This window comes from Panthera onca, chromosome A2 (genome assembly GCF_046562875.1).
Source record: "Panthera onca isolate mPanOnc1 chromosome A2, mPanOnc1 haplotype 2, whole genome shotgun sequence".
Classification (NCBI taxonomy): Eukaryota; Metazoa; Chordata; class Mammalia; order Carnivora; family Felidae; genus Panthera; species Panthera onca.
In genome coordinates this window covers 4,597,317-4,617,025 of record NC_138340.1, presented here as the reverse complement: position 1 = coordinate 4,617,025, position 19,709 = coordinate 4,597,317, and the positions used below count along the sequence as shown (strand labels likewise).

The 19,709-nt window shown below is 50.5% G+C and overlaps 1 protein-coding gene across 2 annotated transcripts in view; it reads left to right on the top strand.

Moving 5' to 3' along the window:
• Window positions 1-19,709, top strand: part of MLLT1 (MLLT1 super elongation complex subunit) — a 67,641-nt gene that overhangs the window by 11,058 nt on the left and 36,874 nt on the right. For both annotated transcript variants that reach the window (XM_060629976.2, XM_060629975.3), the window contains exon 3: window positions 5,582-5,664. In XM_060629976.2, coding sequence (XP_060485959.1) covers window positions 5,582-5,664 — 83 coding nt within the window. The remainder of the gene's footprint in view (window positions 1-5,581; window positions 5,665-19,709) is intronic.

The window sequence follows — 19,709 nt, the reverse complement described above, 5'->3', positions numbered from 1 at the left end:
GGGTTCTCACCTTGTCTCCTTTTCCTTCTTTCTGAGCATCCTGGAGGAGAGTGGATCTGGTTCCTACAGCAGCAGCTGTCTATAAAGCATCTTCAGTAGTAATAAACCATGGCGCTTCCTGGGCACTTTCTGCTAAGCTCTTTTCCTGTGCGGGGTCTCTGTTCAGTCTCCCCACAACCCCCTTACAGATGGGGGGCAGGTGCAAGCGGGCCGGCTACACAGCCTGTGCTTTAAAGCAGGGTCTGCACACAGGCCCAGGGGCTGGGTCAGTGCCGCAGCGTGTTACCGGCGGCCGGTACGCCCATTCGCTCAGGTTGTGCCTGTGCTGGCAGCAGAGTGCCGTCTGTGGCTGCCAGCCTTCTGGCCTGGGCCCTCCGTGCTTCCTTGGGCTGCCTCCTCTCCAGTTCTCCTTCACCATTGCCCTCCCCTCTCTTCTCCCTTTCTCTCTGGGGTGGCCCCAGGGTGCCGTGCATCCACCTGTAAGCTGCGTGTTTCATCTCTGTCCCCACCGGGCCAGTAAGCAAGCAGCCACCAGGAGTAATGTTAATGGCAGTCTGTGTTTATCATGCCCTTGCTCTGCGCCATGGGCCACGACAGCCCGGCGACGTGGGGCCTCCCAGAGTCCCTGCAAGGTAGATGTGTCCACTGAGGTTCGGAGAGGCCCAGGGGGCCGCTGTGGTCACATGGAAGCGGCACGGCCTCTGAGCTCCAGGAACTTGGGAAGTGGGGTGATGAGCGGGGTGCGCCCTCTGAGCGCATCAAGGGAAGAGGTGTAATCAGCAGCTGAGTCGTGCTGGTTGCGAAGTCTGCCTGCGAGTGCGGACGGACGGATGCCCACACACAGCGGCTGCATCAAATGTATCAGATGATAAACGCCCAGTTCCCTGTGTGTTGTGTGGACAGAACTCACCTTGCCAGTTGTCAGCGCAATGTGGATCAGGTTAAAGAGAATTTGGGGCAGGGCTCTCTGAAATTACACTTGATGGGCTTTAAAAGTATGTTTCAAATCGAGTACGTGCTCATAACAAACCCAACAGAGGTGTGCAGGGCGCGAAGTTCCCCTTACTGTCCCACACCTGTCACCCCTCCCAGGGGCACTCTGGCCCTTCCTGGGTTTGTCCTTCCCTCTCATCTTAGAGCAGTAGCGTTGAGTTTGCTGCTTGCTTCTTGATGTTCCACACCGAAGCCCTGTCTCTGACTTACCAGCTCCAGCCCAAACCCCCGCCCTTCCTCCAGCGTCTCCTCCAATGTTGTGCGGGTAAGTGACTCGTTTTCAGTGGTCATCTCTGTGAGTCCTGTGACCTTGAGTGAGGAGTCCAACCTGCTCACCATTTGCATCCTCCGCAGAGGCTGCAGTCACCGTTTTGGAAAGAGCTCTGGCTGCTGGGCCGAACTCATGGTTTCTTTCTTTAACCACCCACACGGCCACACGCTTCTTAGCCTTCTTCTGTTTTCTCCCCTCTTTAGCCACCTTAACAGAGAGTACATATCACTTGTATTTTCCACCTTCCCTCCTCCCCCAAGGCAGAGGTTTGTGTTTTGCTTTAGTTTGCTGCCGTGACCCCGGTGCTGAAAGGTATCGTAGGCGCTTACTATTTACTGAGCGAGCGAATGGGTTCTTCAGCCCTGTCAGCTTTTGTCAGCGCTTTCTGACTCTCTATCTGGGAAGAGAAACACGTGAGCATCCCTGTCTTCCCTTGAACCTTATACCCCTCCTTTTGGGAGCCACACTTGACCTTGTTAAGGCTGTTGAACTGAAACGGGCACTTCTACTCCCAGATTAGGGGTTAATTCTAGACTCTGGAAACCACACACCGTCGTGACTTTATTGAGTCTGTTCACTGCTAGGCTGGTCGGGTTGCCAGGATGCCACTCATCCGCTGAGCCCTGGGCCACTCCAAGGAGACCACTCAAGGTCATGTCAAGGTCAGATGAGTTCTTTTTATCATTCTTAGTGAAAACATAGCCCTGTTTACTTTGCCTCATGTTTGGGCTGTAACTTCGTGAAAAATTTGCTTGTCCCTTTTTTCCCCTTGCCTTGTGTCTTCATCAGAAGAGCTGCATTTTTTTCATATTCTGTCCATCACTTCCTTTATCTGGTGGCGTTTCTTCCCCCTCCTGGATATTCCGATCTGGTTCTCTTTGTCTTCCTTCTTTAACGAGGACTGGCAGCTCTCAAGGCCACCTCTGTAGCTATTACCCTGGGATTTTACTGTTCTCTTCCAGGGATTTATTTATTACCTGGTGTTTTGCCTTGTTTTACTGGAGTAATTTCTAATGAGTAATGTCCTAAGAGACTACTTACTTAAACAGTTTCTAAAGAAAGGTGTGTGGGAAATAAACTCTGACTCCTGGGATATTCGAAAGTGCTAGCTGTTCTGCTCTCATACATGACTGATAGTTTGGTTGGGTATAATATTTTAATTTGAGAATCACTATCACTTAGAGCTTTTAAAGTACTGCTTCTTTGTCTTCTGAGGAGTCTGTTGCTATCAGGGTCTCATGCTATTGCAGAGGACCTGTTTTGTTTGTTTGCTTTTCTCTAGAAACATTTAGAATATTTTTTATAGCATTATTTCTAGGCTCTTGTTGTTGTTCTTAGCGTTGGAGGTTTGGTGTTCTTCATTTTTAGCTCAGAAAAGTTTTCTTCTACTTCTTTGACAATGTCTATTTTCTCTTTCTTCTTCCTGGGATGCTTCTTTACCTAGCTTCTCTATGCTCAAATATTTTCCTGTGTAAAACAGAAACAATTGTATTTGTGTCACAAGGTTGTTTTAAGGATTAAATGAGCTAATATGTGTAGAATAGTGCTAAGAATAGTGCCTGGCACACAGTAGGTACTTTATAAATATCAGGTGCTATTAGTATTTGTTTAATCTGAATTGTTTTCTTACATCTCACCCTTTAAAAATGTGTCTTTTTGTTCTACAGTCTCAACTTTGTCTTTCCATTGAATTATAAAATTGCGAGTGGTATATTTGTAACATCTAGGAGCCCTTTCCTACTCTCTAATTGTCCCTTTTTAGATGTCTTGTTTTTATCTGTTGGGCATATCTGGGATCTAAGGACGTTGGCTCTAGTTTGTTGGTTTAAATTTTTTTTTTTTAATTTTCCCCAAGTTCTCCTGTAGTCTCCAAATTTTTCCTGTTTCTTTGGGCTCTTCGCTGCAGGTGGATGGGAACTGTTATTGACAGCTCTTTGTAAGTCAGGGTGGGTTCTGTTGACCAGCAGGCTTCTGGTTAGGGAGTGGCCCCCCCCCCCCCCCCCAGTTTCAAAATGAGGTCATTAGAAGGAAGTGATCCATGATGTGAGAGGGTCACTGTGGCTGGGTCTTAGGGGACCCGAGGCCAGGCTGATGAGAGGTGAGGCTGGAGGTGACAAAACACCTTGCAGCCCCGTGGAGGGGCTTGAAGTTGGTCCTGAGGGCAGTGGGGTGCCATCAGGGGACCTGGTCCGGTTCACACTTCAGAATGATCGTTACAGCTGCCTGTGCAGAAGATCCTGGGAGTGAGCCCGAGGCAGAACGGCTAGTGTGCTGGCGGTAACCCATGTGAGAGAGGCAGGGTGCCTGGGCTGGAGCAGTGGTGCAGGACGCTGGGGCGGTGGGGTACATTCTAGAGTGTTTTGGAGGCAGACACGATAGCACTTGGGTGACCTTGGGAGAGGGAGGAGTCGGGCTGACCGTGCGGCCTTGGGTGAGTGGTGGGCAGCTTGCGTCCTGAGCGTGGATGCTGGGCGATACAGGTTTAAGGGGGAGATAAAGAGGTGTCTTGGGGTCGGCTACACCTGAGCTTCCCATCCAGCACCTACAGGAGGACATCCGAGGAGCAGAAGGAGACTGGCTGGAATAGAGATTTGTTGCTGAGCTCACCCATGACAGTGTCCCAGGCTACCAGGGTCACCGCCTGTTGTCCTGGGGGCAGGGCTGCTCCATACTTCTAGGTGGGCTAACTGTCAGACAGAGGGTGGTGACACCCAGAGTAACCCGCGACGGACCGGAGACGTTCTCATGGCCTCTGTCATCATCCCAGCACCTGACGGTGCCCGACGCAAATGGTGTAGAGTACATGAATGAATGCAGTCACTGCTGTGTTTGGTGGCAGTAATGATTCAGGTGTAGACCCTGGTGTCAGTGACAGTGTTCAGGGTACAGGGTTCAGAGGCAGCCAGGGCTACTGCTGGCCTCCAGGAGGCTGTGCTGTGCGCTGTGGCATGTGCTGGGACTGTTCAGGGAGCCCCCTTCCCCGACACCACTGGGGAGGCCAGTCCAGTTGAGTAAGCCTCGTTTACCAGCCATGTGCTTTTCCTACGGCGGGGAGTGGGGACTGGCACCCAGAGTGCCGAGTGAGCACACTGCTGGGGAGACGGTAGCCGGCCTCATAGGGAGGGTGGGATGGGGTGGAGGGCGCCAAGGCCAGCTCTTACCCCTCAGCTGTCCTTGTAGCTCCAGACTGCTCTCCGTGAGGCCTGAGCCACGAACCCCTCCCCTGCTCCCCTGTGGTTTGCAACCCGGGGTCCCATGCAAGGCTGCCCTGCCTATGATGGCCTCTGCCTGTTCCAAATCTACCCCATTGGCCAGTTTTTGGGTTAGGTGAGACTCATGAGATGTTTGAGGTCTGATACTTGATGATTTGAGAGCTTAAGAGATTTTTTTAAGAGAAAAATCTTACAATGTTTTCATTTTAAAAAGCCCGCTTTCATTTTTTTCCATGCACTGTTTTTTCCAGCAATTTCTGGCCCACTTAAGAATTACCTGACCGGGGCAGAGGTGTGCATAATTGTTTCTCACGATTGACGGGATGTTTTCCTGCCTTCCAATAGTGATTGCCTCTGGAGAGGGAGGGGTGGAGGACCAGGAGATTTGACCTGTACTGTGCTGGTTTTTGTTAAAAGCGGGAGAACTGTATTTTCATGACAGCATGCATGTCAAAACATTGAGGTTTGTTCCGGAGGGTAAGATTGCTGGAGGTCATTTTGCTTGTACTTTGCTGTTCTTTTTAGTTTCAGCTTTTTTTTCTTTTCAGCCTCCGAGGTTAACGAATCTCTGTCCAGTCTCTTGGGAATGCCTTTGTTCAGCACTAAAATAGAACCCAGGAGAGTCCCAGCTTAGACCCACCATCACCGTCTCCCATCTCCCCGCGCCTGGGCCTCGGTTCACGGGTGTGAGGGAGCAGCGGAAGGTGGTGGACACCGCCCTGCCTGGGATGCTGGGGCCCCAGGGGGTTGGCACCTCACCCACGTTAACGCTCACTGCCCTGATTCGGCTGGACTTGAGAGGCCTGTGGCCGGCAGTGGCTCCTCCGTCTCAGCTGGTGTCGCGCCCCTTCCCGTGCCCCTCTGCTGCTCTACTTCCGCGATGGGGTCACCTTTCTCCCGCTCTGCTCCTCCTGTGCCCTGTGATGCTTTGAATTCCATGGGATTTGACACTCCCGGGGGAGCTGGCCTCCCGGAAAGCCCCGCAGTCCCGTGAGGCCAGCTGAGCCCCGGAGGGGAGGTGTGGAGGGGCTGCGTGCTTACCGCCGCCTGCGGCCGGGCTTTTGGATGTGCAGGAAGCTGATGATGCGTTTCCCTTTCTTTTTAGTGTGCAAGGAGCCCCCTTACAAAGTGGAGGAGTCGGGTTACGCTGGCTTCATCATGCCCATCGAGGTGTACTTCAAAAACAAGGTAGGATCCGGGGACGGCAGTGAGAAGGACACACAGTTCACCAAAGAGGAGGTGGAACCGGTGACGCACGCGCGGCGGGGTGTTGGAAGCCCTGGGAGCGGACGCCCGAGTCCGAGCGCTGGCACGTCCATCTCGCGTGGGAGGCGGGGGCTGGGGGCGCAGGTGCACGTGGCCTTCTTGGGGAGCAGCTGGGCCACGTCCCGTTCAGCTGCCCTGAAGGTGCGTGCGGCCCCCGAGTCGGCAGTGACATGCCGTGACGGGGCCAGAGTTCGTGCGTGGTCTTGGAGGGTTGGTAACTGGGCCGTGAGCAGGGGCCGGCATGCGAAGTCACCTGACTGTCCGACGGTAGGCGACGGGGCGGATGTGCTTTCGGTGCCTCTTAGCGGAGGCTTCAGTGACCTGCTGGGATGAGGAAGGTGTTGAATATTGTTGGGTGAAAAAAGCAAGTTTATGTGTGGTATTTCTAGACAAAAGGAATGAAGTTGATCAGAAGTGTTCAAAATGGTGTTCTGGGTGGAAGGACTGTAAAGGGTTGTCGTTTTCTTTCCCTCCATGTGTATTTTCTAGACCATTTTCTATGGGTGTATGTATTTTTATAGTTTTATTCCGTTTGTGCTGCTGTAACTAAATATCACAGCCTGGATGGCTCATAAACAACAGAAATTTACCGTTGACCGTTCTGGAGGCTGGAAGTCCAAGATCACGGTGGCCACTCGGTCAGGGGGGGCCTTCTCCTGGGTCCCAGACTTCTCGCCATGTCCTCATGTGGATGGCACAAGGGGTCCGTGGGGTCTCCTTTATGAGAACACTCATCCCATTCGTGAGGGTGGGTCCCACCTCCTCAGTCTGTCACCTTTGGGGCTTAGGACTCGACGTAGGAGTTTTGGGGAGACACATTCAGATCATAGCTTTTTTTTTTTTTTTTTTTTGAGCCCAGTAATTAAAAAGAGCCTTCCTGGCAGCCTGCCTCTGCTCCTCACAGGCGCCACCAAGAGGCCTTGGTGAGCTTTAGCTAGACTGGCTGCCGGCAGCTCTGCCTTCCTTCAGGAAGGAGATCTCCCTGGGAAGCCACCACTTGCTTAGTGGGCCCCTTGCTTGTACCTGGCTGTTCTGCAATCCACCAGGCATCAAGGACTCTGGGAACGGTGCTCAGGTGTGCTGGCCCGCCGGGAGCCAAGTGCCATTTCAGCGGGCGTGACTCGGTGGGACTGGGCTGCGGGCCCTCCTGGGCCCCGGTCATAGTAGCCTGGGTCGTCCTGAGGCTTTCAGGGAATCAAGACCCGAGAGGCCCGGTGACCGGCCACTCTAGAGAGAAGAGGCCAGCCTGTCTGCATGGGCAGAGGCTCCGTGTCTGTTCAGCAGGGGCTGAGGCAGGGGATAGGGGCGCGATGCCACCCGGCTCTGGCTGGGCCGTGCAGCAAGCCGCAGGGCGGTCTTCCGACGTCGTGCGTCAGGAGGCCTCTCGCTGCTCCGGGAGTGTGGAGAAGGGGCGGGGACTGATGCCAGGGTGAGTCTCTGGGCAGGTGTCGTTGGCCTCTCAGCTCCCTGGGGGAAGCCTGTGTGTAGGGGATGATGATAGCCGCCCGCTGACTGGCTGGGGAGACTGCGTCCATCTGCAGAAAGCTCTTGGCATTTGTGCACACTGGTTATTCTTTAGGGTGGGTGGTATGGGAGCCCCGTGGCCAGTTAAATCTCTGGGTTGCGCGGATTAGTTCCTTTGAGGTTCAGAAGCAGTCTGGGGTCCCACCGTCCAGCAAGGCTTTTGTGTTCCCTGAAACGGACCTGTCTGCTGTCTGGTCCCTGACACGCACACCCTCCCCTCCTTACCGGGAGCTGTGTTTGCAGCCACCTGGACCCTGGTGGCGCCCGCTCAGCCTGCCAGTGCCCCCAAGGTCCTGCCAGGCGGCTGGGGCTTGGCCCGGGGGAGGGGGTCCCACCCAGAGGCTGTACGTTGCTGTGTCAGTGGCACTGGCTTGCAGAGCTCTCTCCCCTGGCCCGGGGACCCTTGCTGCTCTCCAGGTTTTCTTGGCGAGAGACAGGGGTGCGTGGTGCTTGTGCCTCAGCTGGCACTTCTCCTGTGGTGGCTTTTGCCGCCTCTGTTAGCGCCCTTCGCTGCCCCAGGCCTCTCCTGCCGGGTGTGGGACACTGCTCAGTACCCACGCAGCCCCAGAGAAGGTTTGGCAGCTGGGAGGGGCCGCAAGGGCCATCCAGATCTGTTCCAGCTTCTTGGCGAGCCGAGTGGAGCCTTCCCCAGTGGCTCGCCCCCTGGAGGAGGGGTGGTTGCTCAGCATTTGTGACCCCAGCCCTCGCTGTCTCCCCCACCGGGCTCTCGGCTGCTTCCTGCCCTCACCGGGAGCTGCGCTAGCCCACGGGCCCACGCAAGGACTGCTCCCTGGGGCTGCCGATTACTGTGGGACCCAGAAGCACTTTCTTTTCTTCAGCTTCACTGAGGTATAACTGACGAATGAAATCGTAAGACATTTGAGTGCACCACGTGATGATTTGGCATCCGCACAGTTGTGAGAAGATTTTCCCCGTTGACTTAACACATTCGTCACCTTACGTGCTCTGTTTTTTTTGGAGTGAGAACTTTTAAGTTCTACTCTTAGCAAATTTGAGCTAATGCTGGCGTTGTCAGCCTTCGTCACCGCATCACACCCAGGTCCCCGGACCCTGTTCATCTTACAATTGAACGTCTGTACCCTTTGATCGACCATCTCCCCACTCCCCGCCCCTCAGCCCCTGATAACTACTTTCTACTCTGTTCCTATGATTTCCTCGTCTTTTCAGGTTCCACATACAAGTGATACCGTGTGGGATTTGTCTTTCCCTGTCTGGCTTATTTCGCTTCACATGCTCTCTCCAGGTTCATCCATGAAGGATTTCCTTCCTCTTTAAACCCAAGTAACATTGCTCTGTGTGTGTATGTGTGTGTGTATCCACGTGCGCGCACACACCCTGTGTTTTCTTGACCCATTCACCCATCGACGGACGCTTGGGTTGTTTCTCTCAGAAGCATTTTTTTTTCTGGTTTTGAGGCTGCGGTCAGACCCCTTTGTCTCCCTCGAGACCATTGAGGACTCTGAGGCCCGGAGAGGGTGTCTTGTGTTCCAGCTTGCACAGGAGGTTGGTGCAGAGCCGAGATGACCCGGTGTTTTCTCCCCTCTGGCACGTCCACCACTGGGGATTGCGTGAAGTTCACGGCAGAACGGCAGGAGATCATTTAAGAACACTTGTCCCAGAGAAGAGCCACGTCTGTCCCTTCTGGCGTTTTGGTCTGCGTAAGGACTGCATTCCAGAGAGTCCCTCCAGGCCGAGTGGTCACCCTGCATTTGTGGAATGTCAGACCACGTATGGGAGGGCAGCTAGGGAGCGCTCGGAGGGAGGATCAAGTGCCTGGCCTTTGCAGTGCCCTGGCTCAGCAGGTGGCTTTGTGGGGCTGGCTGCATGTCTGAGGGTGTTGGGGCAGGGCAGAGCAGGGTTGGTGCTTTTGTTCAGCCCTGCTTCTCAGCCTCATGCGGCACAGTGGGGGAGACCTAGGCCGGCCCCAAGCCGAAGCCCCAGGTGCTCCGAAACCCAGACTGAGCAGGTGCGACCTGCCCACCCGCACAGGGGCCACAGAGAGGTCCGCCCTGTGGGTCACTGCCTCTGCCGTATCTCATGGTACACGAGCCTTGAGCTCACGTATCTCAAGTGAGCCTTGCATCCAGACTTCCTGGACTGGGTTCCCCGAGGTATTCCCGGTGACCCTGTGGCCACAGGACTTGTCCCTCCCGGGCACAGCACCCTCGGCTACACCGGGGCATTGAGGAAGCAGAGAGGACCTCTCTGAGGGTGTCCTGCATCCCCGTGTGCTCTTTCGGGATCCCTAGGCTTTCTTATTTGGGGTGGGTGGGTGTGTGTGTGCGTGTGCTCCCGTGTGTCTTACAAGGGCGGGGCGGGACCCCGGCTCCTGGAGCGTCTATTCCCAGTTCCTTTGCCCCGCCCTGCATGTCGCCACGTCCCCAGATGCCCCTTTAGAGGGCGCACATGTGCAGCTCACTGCCCCTGGGCCTCCAGCAAGCCAGGGCAGCCTCTGGTTTCAGGTTAAGAGTTTTTGTTTGAGTCCGATTCCTTGAGGTATGATTTACTTACGGTATGATTCTCTCATTATAGGTATAGTAGGTTTTTCAAGTTTGGGCTCGTGTTTTCCTTTGAACTCCGTTTTTGTGCGGCTAGTTTTTTCTGTTAAAAAAAAAAAAAAAAAAAAAAAGGAAGGTCCTGTTCCTAGGGGTTCCTCGTCTGACCAATTCCTGCAGAGGCTTGTGTGCCCGGGGCAGAAGGGCCGCTGTGAGCCTGTTAGAAGTGCAGCTTGTTCTGCTCAGGACGGATGCTGGTCTCCTCTGTTCCTGGAGGAGGTTTTGTCCCCAGAGCTCTAGAGGGCAGCCCTGCACTGAGAAAACCCAGGAATCGAGGCCCACTGTGGGAGGGGCCTGGGGACAAGCCCAGTTACAGGTCCCCTGAGGCGTGCGCCCTGGGCCAGGTGCTCTGCACAGCAGGTACTTACTGAGTCTCCAGATGGGTCACGGAGGAAGGTCATCGCCGCCCCAGTCTCTGGGTGAAGGGGCTCCTGGGTACCCAGTCGTGTGGTGAAGGCCACGCGGTAATTGGCAGAGCTGGGATTGAGCCAGCAAGCCTGTGATCATGGATGTACACGCGTTGCATAAATACCCAAGACAGGCATGACCTAGGATGTCCACTGTTCACAAATCCCGCTGGTTGCTTACATCTGTGCGACGGGGACAGGGTTTTATGTATTGTGTTCTGCAGATATCCGAACATAGGTCTCTGCTTTAGTAGCTTTGTGAAGATCAGACGGTTGTGGGAAAGTAGACGCCGGTTAACCCTGAAAGGAGCTCCCGTAGGTTCGGAGTACTGGTTGAAGCAGGGTGGTTGTGAGCGGGTGTCCTGGTGGCTTTTCCGCCCTGACGTAGGCAAGGGTTGTGTTTGGTTCCTCCTCAGCTGCAGGTGTGGTGAGTTGATCTTTGAGATAGCAAGCAGAGGGGGAGTGGACAGGTCCCCTCCCTGGGCCTCAGTTTCTCCGTCCGCTCGATGGGGCTCCTAGTTGTGCCTGCCTCTCAGGGCTGGTAGGGAGATTCGGAGATGGAAGGCAAGTGCTCGGCCCAGCGCCCAGCACACGCCGAGCATTTCCAAGTGCGCGTCGTTACTGCCGCTGGTGAGGTGGTGTCCTCGCCTTCTGGTCGATCTGTGTAAGAAAGGCGGGTTGAGAAAGCAGCCTCTGAGACCCACCCGCCCGGAGGGAGTCACCGGTCCAGAGATGAAGAAAGATGGCGATTGAGGGAAGGGCACTTTGTCAGGCACAGGACACTTTCTTGTGTAAGCGTGAGGGGTTTTAGCCACGCGTGACCCCGAATGTATGGCGTTGTCGGTGAAGTGAAGGCGTTCTACTTTATGTGGGGTTTGGCACTGGCACTCAGGCGAGGCCACATGCTGTTTGACCTGTTGGCGGTGTGTTCTTTCGCAGATAAAGCACTCCTTTCCCGAAAGGGGAAAAAATGGTGCCGTGGGGTGGGCGAGGTGGGGAGGTTTGTCTTAGCGCAAAAGTGAGATCTCTGTGCAGTGTTGAGCATTTTTACTAACGCCACTTCTGACCCAAACGAGAGTGGTCCTTTCCAACACCGCTTCTCCAGCTCCGATTCTCCGGACACCGGTTGGGTGTCCTGCAGTTCGATTCAACTGTGACGCTACCTACTCTGAGCTCGTAGAGGCCCCCAGGTTAAGGACTTGGTCCCGTGGGACTGCCTCCACTCCAAATGCCAGTTGAAGCATCTGTCTCCCATACTTCAGACTGGCTGGTGCCCATGACGCCCCTCCTCAGGTTCCATGATTTGCTAGAACGGCTCAGAAAACTCTGATAAACTGTTTTACTGACTGTTGCCAGCTTATTGTAAGGGATACAATTCAGGAACAGCCAGCTGGAAGCGGTGTATAGGGTGGGGGCGCAGGGTTTCCATGCCCTCCCAGGACGCGCCACCCTCCTGGCACCTCCTGTGCTTTCCAAACCCCATTGGTTATGGGTTTTTATGGAGGTTTCAGTATGCAGGCATGATTGATTAACATCATTGGCCCTTGGTGACTAACTCAGCCTTCTCTGGAGATTGGGGTGGGGCTGAAAGATCCAAGTGTCTAATCAAGGCTTGGCCTTTCTGGTAACCAGCCCCATCCAGACAACCCCGTCTAGGGGCCACCAAGAGTTGTCTCATGAGAATCAAAGATGCCTCTGTCACTCAGGACATTCCAAGGGTTTTGGAGATCTGTGCCAGGAACAAAGACCAAATGTGATACCACGTTTGTCAAAGAAAATTTGTTTTTGTTGTTGTTAATTTTTTTTTAACGTTTATTTAATTTTGAGAGACAGAGAGAGACAGGGCATGAGCGGGGAAGGGGCAGAGAGAGAGGGAGACACAGAATCTGAAGCAGGCTCCAGGCTCTGAGCTGTGAGCACAGAACCCGCCGCTGGGATCGAACTCACGGACTGCGAGATCATGACCTGAGCCGAAGTCGGATGCTCAACCGACTGAGCCACGCAGGTGCCCCCCCAAAAAAGATTTTTTGAGGTGAAATTCACATACAGTTAATCCCAACTTTTCATCTCCTCATTCTCCCCTTCTCTAACCTGCTTTTTCTCTTCTCTGGGTTTACCCATTCCGGGCACTTCATATGAAAGAAAGCCTGTAATAAGTGTCCTCTCATTTCTGGCTTCTTTTGGTTAGTGTTAGTTTTTGAGGTTCATCCATGTTGTCGTATGTCCATGCTTCATTCCTTGTTATGACTGGATAACAGTCCAGTCTGTGGGTGTATAGTTCATTTTCGTTTTCTCAATGGTTGTGTTCTGTAAGGTCACCCCCAATCGAATTAGGGAAAACGGAGCAGTGTTGGAAGGGGGAGGGGAATATAGGGTTGGGTGCCTGAAGCCTGTGGTCACAGCGTGTTCACCAACTGATTGACACATAGCCTTGTGTTGGGTGTGGTGTCTGCATGCACCTTATTTCACGTACACCGTGGATTCATTAACATTGAACTCCGCCAACTGCCTGAGCCAAGCTTCATCTAACGAATGTATTTTCTTTGTAAGGCACGTCCCAGCCTTCCTGTGCTTAGGCCCTGCACCGCACTTCGGCATCATGCTTGGGGCTCTTTCAGATAGTAAAATCGCCAATAGAGAGCACAAAGATGCGAAAACCATGGCACTAAATATACCACAAGAAGGATACCTGTTTGCACCCTGACGGCTGAGCCCAGAAGGCAGAGCCTCACCTTGCTCTGCATCAGCTGAGAACAAGTGCGTCAGGAAACTCGCAACTCAACACTTTTCACCACTCTGTGCGTGTCTGTGAATGAATGCGAAAGCCACGAGTGGTGACTTTCGGTGTATAAATACATTATAGTGAGTGGCCAGATTCATAAATATGGAACACATGAACAGTGAAGGTCAGCTGTCCTGTAATTTGTTTATTCGTTCATCTGTCGGTAGACATTTGGGCTGTTCCCACTTGCTCACTACTGTGACTCATGCTGCTGTGAACATCCTTGTACATGTACATGTTTGAGTTCCAGTTTTGATTTCCTCTGGGTGTGTACCTAGGAGTGGAATTGCTGGGTCACGTGGTAATTCTGCCTTTAACTTTTATGAGGAACTGCCAAACCGTTTGCTACGTCGGCCGCCCCATTTTATATTCCCACCAGCAGTATATGGGGGCTCTTATTTTCCACATCCTCATCAATGCTTGTTAGTTTCCATTAAAAACGTTTTTTTTTAAATGTTTATTTTCAGAGAGAGGGTGTGTGTGCAGAGAGAGAGGGAGAGAGAGAATCCCAAGCAGGCTCCGTGCTGACAGTGTGGAGCCTAACGCAGGGCTCGATCCCGTGAACTGTGAGATCATGACCTGAGCCAAAATCAAGAGTCAGATGCTCAACCAACTGAGGCACCCAAGTGGCCCCCAATTTTTTTTATTATAGCTTTCCTAGTGGGTATGAGATGGTATCTCATTGAGGTTTTGATTTGCATTTCCTTAAAGACCAGTGATGTTGAACATCTCATGTGCTTATTGGCCATTTGTATATGTTATCTAGAGAAATGTCTATATACATCCTTTGTCCATTTTTTAATTGGATTGTCTGTGTTTTTGCTGTGGAGTTGTAAGAGTTCTTCATATGTTCTGCATGGTAAACCCTTACTAGATATATGATTTACAAATCTTTTCTCCCATCCCGTACGTTGTTTTATCATATTCTGATAATGTCCTTTTATGTGTAAAAGCTTTTGGTTTTTATGAAGTTCAAATTAATCTATTTTTATTTGTTACTCACAGAGTACAAAATCTCAGACTCCAGGGGCGCCTGGTTGGCTCAGTCGGTTAGGCATCCGACTTCAGCTCAGGTCATGATCTCGCGGTCCGTGAGTTCGAGCCCCGCGTCGAGCTCTGTGCTGACAGCTCAGAGCCTGGAGCCTGCTTCGGATCCTGTGTCTCCCTCTCTCTCTGCCCCTCCCCCACTTGCACTCTGTCTCTCTCAAAAATAAATGAACATTAAAAATTGTTAAAAAAATCTCAGACTCCATTGCCAAATCTGAGGTTGTGAAGGTTTATCCCTATGCGTACTTATATTACGTGTATAGTTTTACATCTTACATCTAGACAGTTGATTCGAGTCAATTTCTGTATATGCCATGAGGCCGGGTCCAATTCTTTCTTTTGAATGTGATTATTCATTTGTCCTAGCACCATTTGTCTAAGAGACTGTTGAGTTATCGCAGCCGTAGATGTTTGGCTTTCTTTCTGGACTCTCACTTGTACTTCATTGGTTTTTGTGTCCTTCTACTGGTGCCATTCGGTTTGGATTGTTGTAGCTTTGTGGGAAGTTTTGACATTAGGAAATGACAGTCCTCGAACTCTGTGGGGGGTTTATTTTCAAAAATTTTTCAACTTTTTTTTTTTTTTTTTTTGAAAGACTGAGCACAAGAAGGGGAGGGGAAGAGAGCGAGGGAGACAGAATCCGTAGCGGGCTCCAGGCTCTATGCTGTCAGCACAGAGCCTGACACGGGGCTTAAACCTACGAACTATGATGTGAAGTCAGACACTTAACCATCTGAGCCACCCAGGCTCCTCTTGTTTGCTTATTTTTTAACGTGGTTTTCGTTATTTGGGGCTTCTGCGGTTCTATATGAATTTGATACCTGGCTTTCCATTTTTGTAAAAAAGACCACTGGAATTTTGAGAAGGAGTGCATTGAATCTGTAAGTCACTTTGGAGGTGTTACCTTTTTTTTTTTTTTTTTTTTTAATGTTATTAAGTCTTCCAAATGATGAATATGGGAAACCTTTCCATTTAATTAGATTTTTTTTCATTTCTTTTAGCCATGTTTTGCACTTTTCCGTATACGGTCCTTTACCTTCTTGGTCGAATTTATTCCTAGGTATTTTATGCTTTTGCATATACTGTCGCCAGTGGAGTTGTTTTCCTAATTTTCTTTTTGGATTGTTTATCGATGGTATATAGAAACAACTGATTTTTGTGTGTTGATCTTGTACCCTGCAACTTTACTGAATCTGTTTATCCGTGTGTGTGTGTGTGGCTTCTTTGGGATTTTCTATGTGTAAGAGATCAACAGACAGAGATAATTTTACTTCTTCCTTTCTCATTTGGAAACCTACCTCCTTTTTTCCCCTTTTTCTTGCCTTGTTGCTCTGACTAGGACTTGCCATTACAGTGTTGAAAGTAATGATGAAAGTGGTCATCCTTACTTTGTTCCTGATCTTACGTTTTAACACTTATGAGTAAGTTTTCAGTCTTTTGCTGTTGACTATGCTGTTAGTGGTGGGTTTTTCATAAATGTCCTTCCCGGGTTTAGGAAGTCCGCTTCTATTCCTAATTTACTGAGTGTTTTCATCATGAAAGGACATTACATTTTTTCCAACACTTTTTCTGTCTCTGCTGAGATAATGATGTGGGGTTGTTGTTTTTTTCCTTTGTTTTATTAATATGGCATATTACATTTTGATTGGTTTTCTGACATTAAACTGCCCTTGCATTCCTTGGATAAAAACCGTTTGGTTTATGTGTATAATCTTTTAAATGTGACACTGTCCTTTGAGGATTTTATATTCACAAGGAATTTTGGTCTGTAGTTTTCTTGTGGTGTCTTTGTCTGTCTTTGGTATCAGAGTAATGCTGGCTTCATAGAATATGTTAGGAAGTATTCCTTCCTCTTCTATTTTTGGAAGAGTTTGAGTGGAATTAGTGTTAATTCTTGGAATGTTTGGTAGAGTTTACCAGTAAAACCATCTGGTTCCAGACTTTTCCCTAATGACTAAAGGCATTGAGCATGTTTTCATATGCTTACTTTTCATTCCTCTAATGAGGTGTCTGTTCAAAGCATCTGCCATTTTTATAAATGTTGGCTTGTCTGTTTTCTTACTGAGTTTTTGGGATTTCTTTATATTTCTGGATATCGTTCCTTTATGATACTTTCATTTGCAGATATTTTTCCATCTGTGGCTTGCTTTCTCAGTCTTTCACCAGCGTCGTGCAAAGAGGAGAAGGTCTTGATTTTGATGAAGCCATTTTATTGATTTTGTCTTTTCTGGTTTATGGTGTGTGTGTGTGTCTGCATCTGTGAAATAATATTGACCATTTTAACCATTTTTATTAAGAAAAATTTTTTTAACATTTATTTTTGAGAGAGACAGAGCGTGAGCTGGGGAGGGGCTGAGAGAGAGGGAGACACAGAATCTGAAGCAGGCTGCAGGCTCTGAGCTGTCAGCACAGAGCCCGATGCGGGGCTCGAACCCACAAACCGTGAGATCATGACCTGAGCCGAAGTCTGCCGCTTAACCGACTGAGCCACCCGGGCGCCCCTAACCGTTTTTAAGTGCACGATTCGGTGGCATGAGATACATGTACAATGCCGTGCAGCCATTACTACTGTTTCCAGAGCTTTCTGAGCATCGCAAATAAAACTGTCTCTGTGGAATGATCTCTTCTCCCCCCTTCCCGGCCCCTGGCGACCTCTGTTCTACTTTCGGTCCATGAACTTGCCTGTTGTAGGTTCCTCATACAAGTAGACTCATCGAGCGTTGGTCCTTCGGTGTTTGGCTCTCTTCACTGAGGATCGTGTTTTCAGGGTTCACCCACGTTGCAGTGTGTGACCGTGCCTCATTCCTTTGTACAGCCAGATAGCGTTATATCGTGTGGATACACCTGCCACATTGTGCTTATCCGTTTGTCTATCTGCAGAACAGGAGTATAGAAATATCTCTTTGAGATCCTGCCTTAAGTTCCTTTGGGTACATATCCAGAAGCGCAATTACTGACACATGGTAAATCTATTTTTAATATTTTGAGGAAACACCATGCTGTCTTCCACAACAGCTGTACTGTGGCGAGGTCGTCGAGTGCAACAGCCAAGAAAGGATTCTTGAGATGCTGTAGGTGCAACTTAGTAAGTTTATGCAAGTCGCCCCGGGGTAGGAGCCGTGGGCAGACAGAGCCGCGCTTTTGTTGTGGGAAGCTGTGGTTGTCGCTCAGTGCTCAGGGGGAGGGGACGTACAGGGAGTGTTAGGTCATAAGTGTTTTCTTCGACTTTCTACCTGCAAAACTACTTTCGCAAGATTTCTCTGGTGCTTATCGTTCAGTTCGACATTAACTGTTGGTGAGATATACAGGCAGTCATGAGACCCTTTAAGAATGTAGCAACCGGCACGCATTTGATCCTTATCAGAACTATGCAGGCTACAGGTTAGCCTGCCCGGCTAAAGGTGAACGTTTTCGTGCTGCCGTGCCCCGTCAGTACTGAGATTTTAACAATTCAAGTCTTGCAGTCCACGAGCACGGATGTCTTTACTCTTAGGTCTTCAAGTTCTTTGAGCAGTGGCTTGTAGTTTTTATTGCACAAATCTTTTACCTCCTCGGCTAAGTTAATTCCTAAGTGTTTTAATTTTTTTTTGATGCTATTTTAAGTGGATTTGTTTTCTTCATTTTGTTTACAGATTGTTCGTTGTTAGTGTATAGAAAGGCAGCTGGTTTTTTTGTGTTTGTTGATTTTGTATCCCTTAACTTTGCTAATTCATTTATTCTGACAGGTTTCTTGGGGGGGGGGGGGTTGTGGAATCGTAGGGTTTTCTGCATTTGAGTATATCATCTGCCAACAGCGGAGTTAACTTTTTCCTTTCCAATTAGGACGACTTTGTTTTTTGTTTCTGTTGCCTCGTGCTCTGGCTACAACTTGCAGCACCGTGTTAAATGAAGTGGTGAAAGCAGGCTTCCTTGCCTTGTGACCTAAGAGGGAAGGCTCTCAGTCTTTCACCATTGACTGTGATGTTGGCTGTGGGTCTTCCATATGCGGCTTTCATCGTGTTGAGGTAGTTTCCTTCTGTTTCTAGTTTGCGGAGGTTTTTGTTTTTGTTTTAATCACAGAAGGGTGTGGAATCGTCAAATACTCTTCCTGCATTTGGTGAGATGATCATGTGATTTGGGTTTTTTAGAGTATTGCTACCCCTCGGGTGATTTTATCCCTAGCAAAACAAGTATTTAATGATAACCTAGGCCAGGGGGCTGTGTTGGGCATTTTACACAGTAGCTCCCGTGATCCTCGCACAGCCCCGCGAAGGGGGAGGTCCCGTTTTACAGGCAGGAGAATGAGAGATGAGCGATGAGAGAAGTTAACCTGCTCGGGGTTCCCCAGTGAGGACGTGGGAGAGCCGGAGCCCTCTGCTCTCATCTTCCTCTGAGTTCGGGCTTCCCTCCTGGCCTTTCTCCTGGTTCACTGTTCTTCCGCTTTTCCGTGGTCCTCAACTGCCTGCGTTTATGTGTCTGATGTCTGTCTCCGCCACTGGAATGTGAGCTCTTGAGGGCGGGGCCCCGTCGGTCGTGTTCTCTGCTGTGTGTTGCCCTCCAGCACGGCGATGGCTCTGGGTCAGCGCTTGTGGAATGAGTGACCGAACGGACGGGTCAGACTGATTCTGGAGGGTGGCAAGACGCCTCGTGACGTGAGCAGTGAGTGTGTTGTGCGCCCCCCTACCTTTTCCAAAACCGAAGTGAAAGTCACGGAACGTAAAATCAGCGACTTGTTAGGGAACAGTTGAGTGGTGACCAGGGAATTCGGTGTTACGCAGCAGCAGCCATCGCCATGCGCTCCCGAAACATTGTCTTCAGCCCAAACCGAAAACCTGTGTGCGTTTCCCATTTGTTCCTCACGTGACCCTTCGTGCCTGGCCTCCTTCACTTAGAGTGCCATTTATGAGCTCATCCGCATTGTACCGCGTGTCAGAATGTCGTGCTTTTTCACGGCTGAATAACTTTCCGCAGCATGGCGCTGTCCATCCATTCTTCTGCTCATGGGCATTTGAGCTGTTTCCGCCTCGTGGCCGCCGCGAATCGCCTGCTGCCACGAACACGTGCGTGTGCGCTTGTTCGGTCACCGGTTTCCGGTTCCTTCGGTATCTACCCAGGAGTGGAATTGCTGGGTCAGACCGTATTTCTGTGTTTGATTTTTTTTTTCTTTGTTTTTCCCTCTCTCCTTTTCTTAAAGTTATCTCCACGCCCGACGTCGGGCTTGAACACACAACCCTGGGATCAAGAGTCACATGCTCTTCCAGCCAAGCCAGCCAGGCAGCGCTCAATGCTCAGCTGTTTAAGGGACCACCAAACCGCTCTGTGCAGTGGCTGAATGGTTTTACGTTCCCACAGTGTATGAGGGTCCCACTTCTCCCTGCACCCTTGCTGCCACGGCCTTCCTTCTTTTTTTTCCGTTTATTAATCTTTTCCATCCTAGCCACCTAGAGGGTGTGAAGTGGCATCTCGTGGTTGCTTTGAGTTGCGTTTCCCAGGTGACGAGCGATGCCAAGCATCTTTTCATGCGCTCGTTGGCCACTTGCCTATTTTTTGAAGAAACATCTACCCAAGTCTTTTTGCTCATTTTTTAATTGGGTAGTTTGTCTTTTTGTTGTTGAGTTGTGAGAATTTTGTGTGAATTCTGGATAGGCCCCT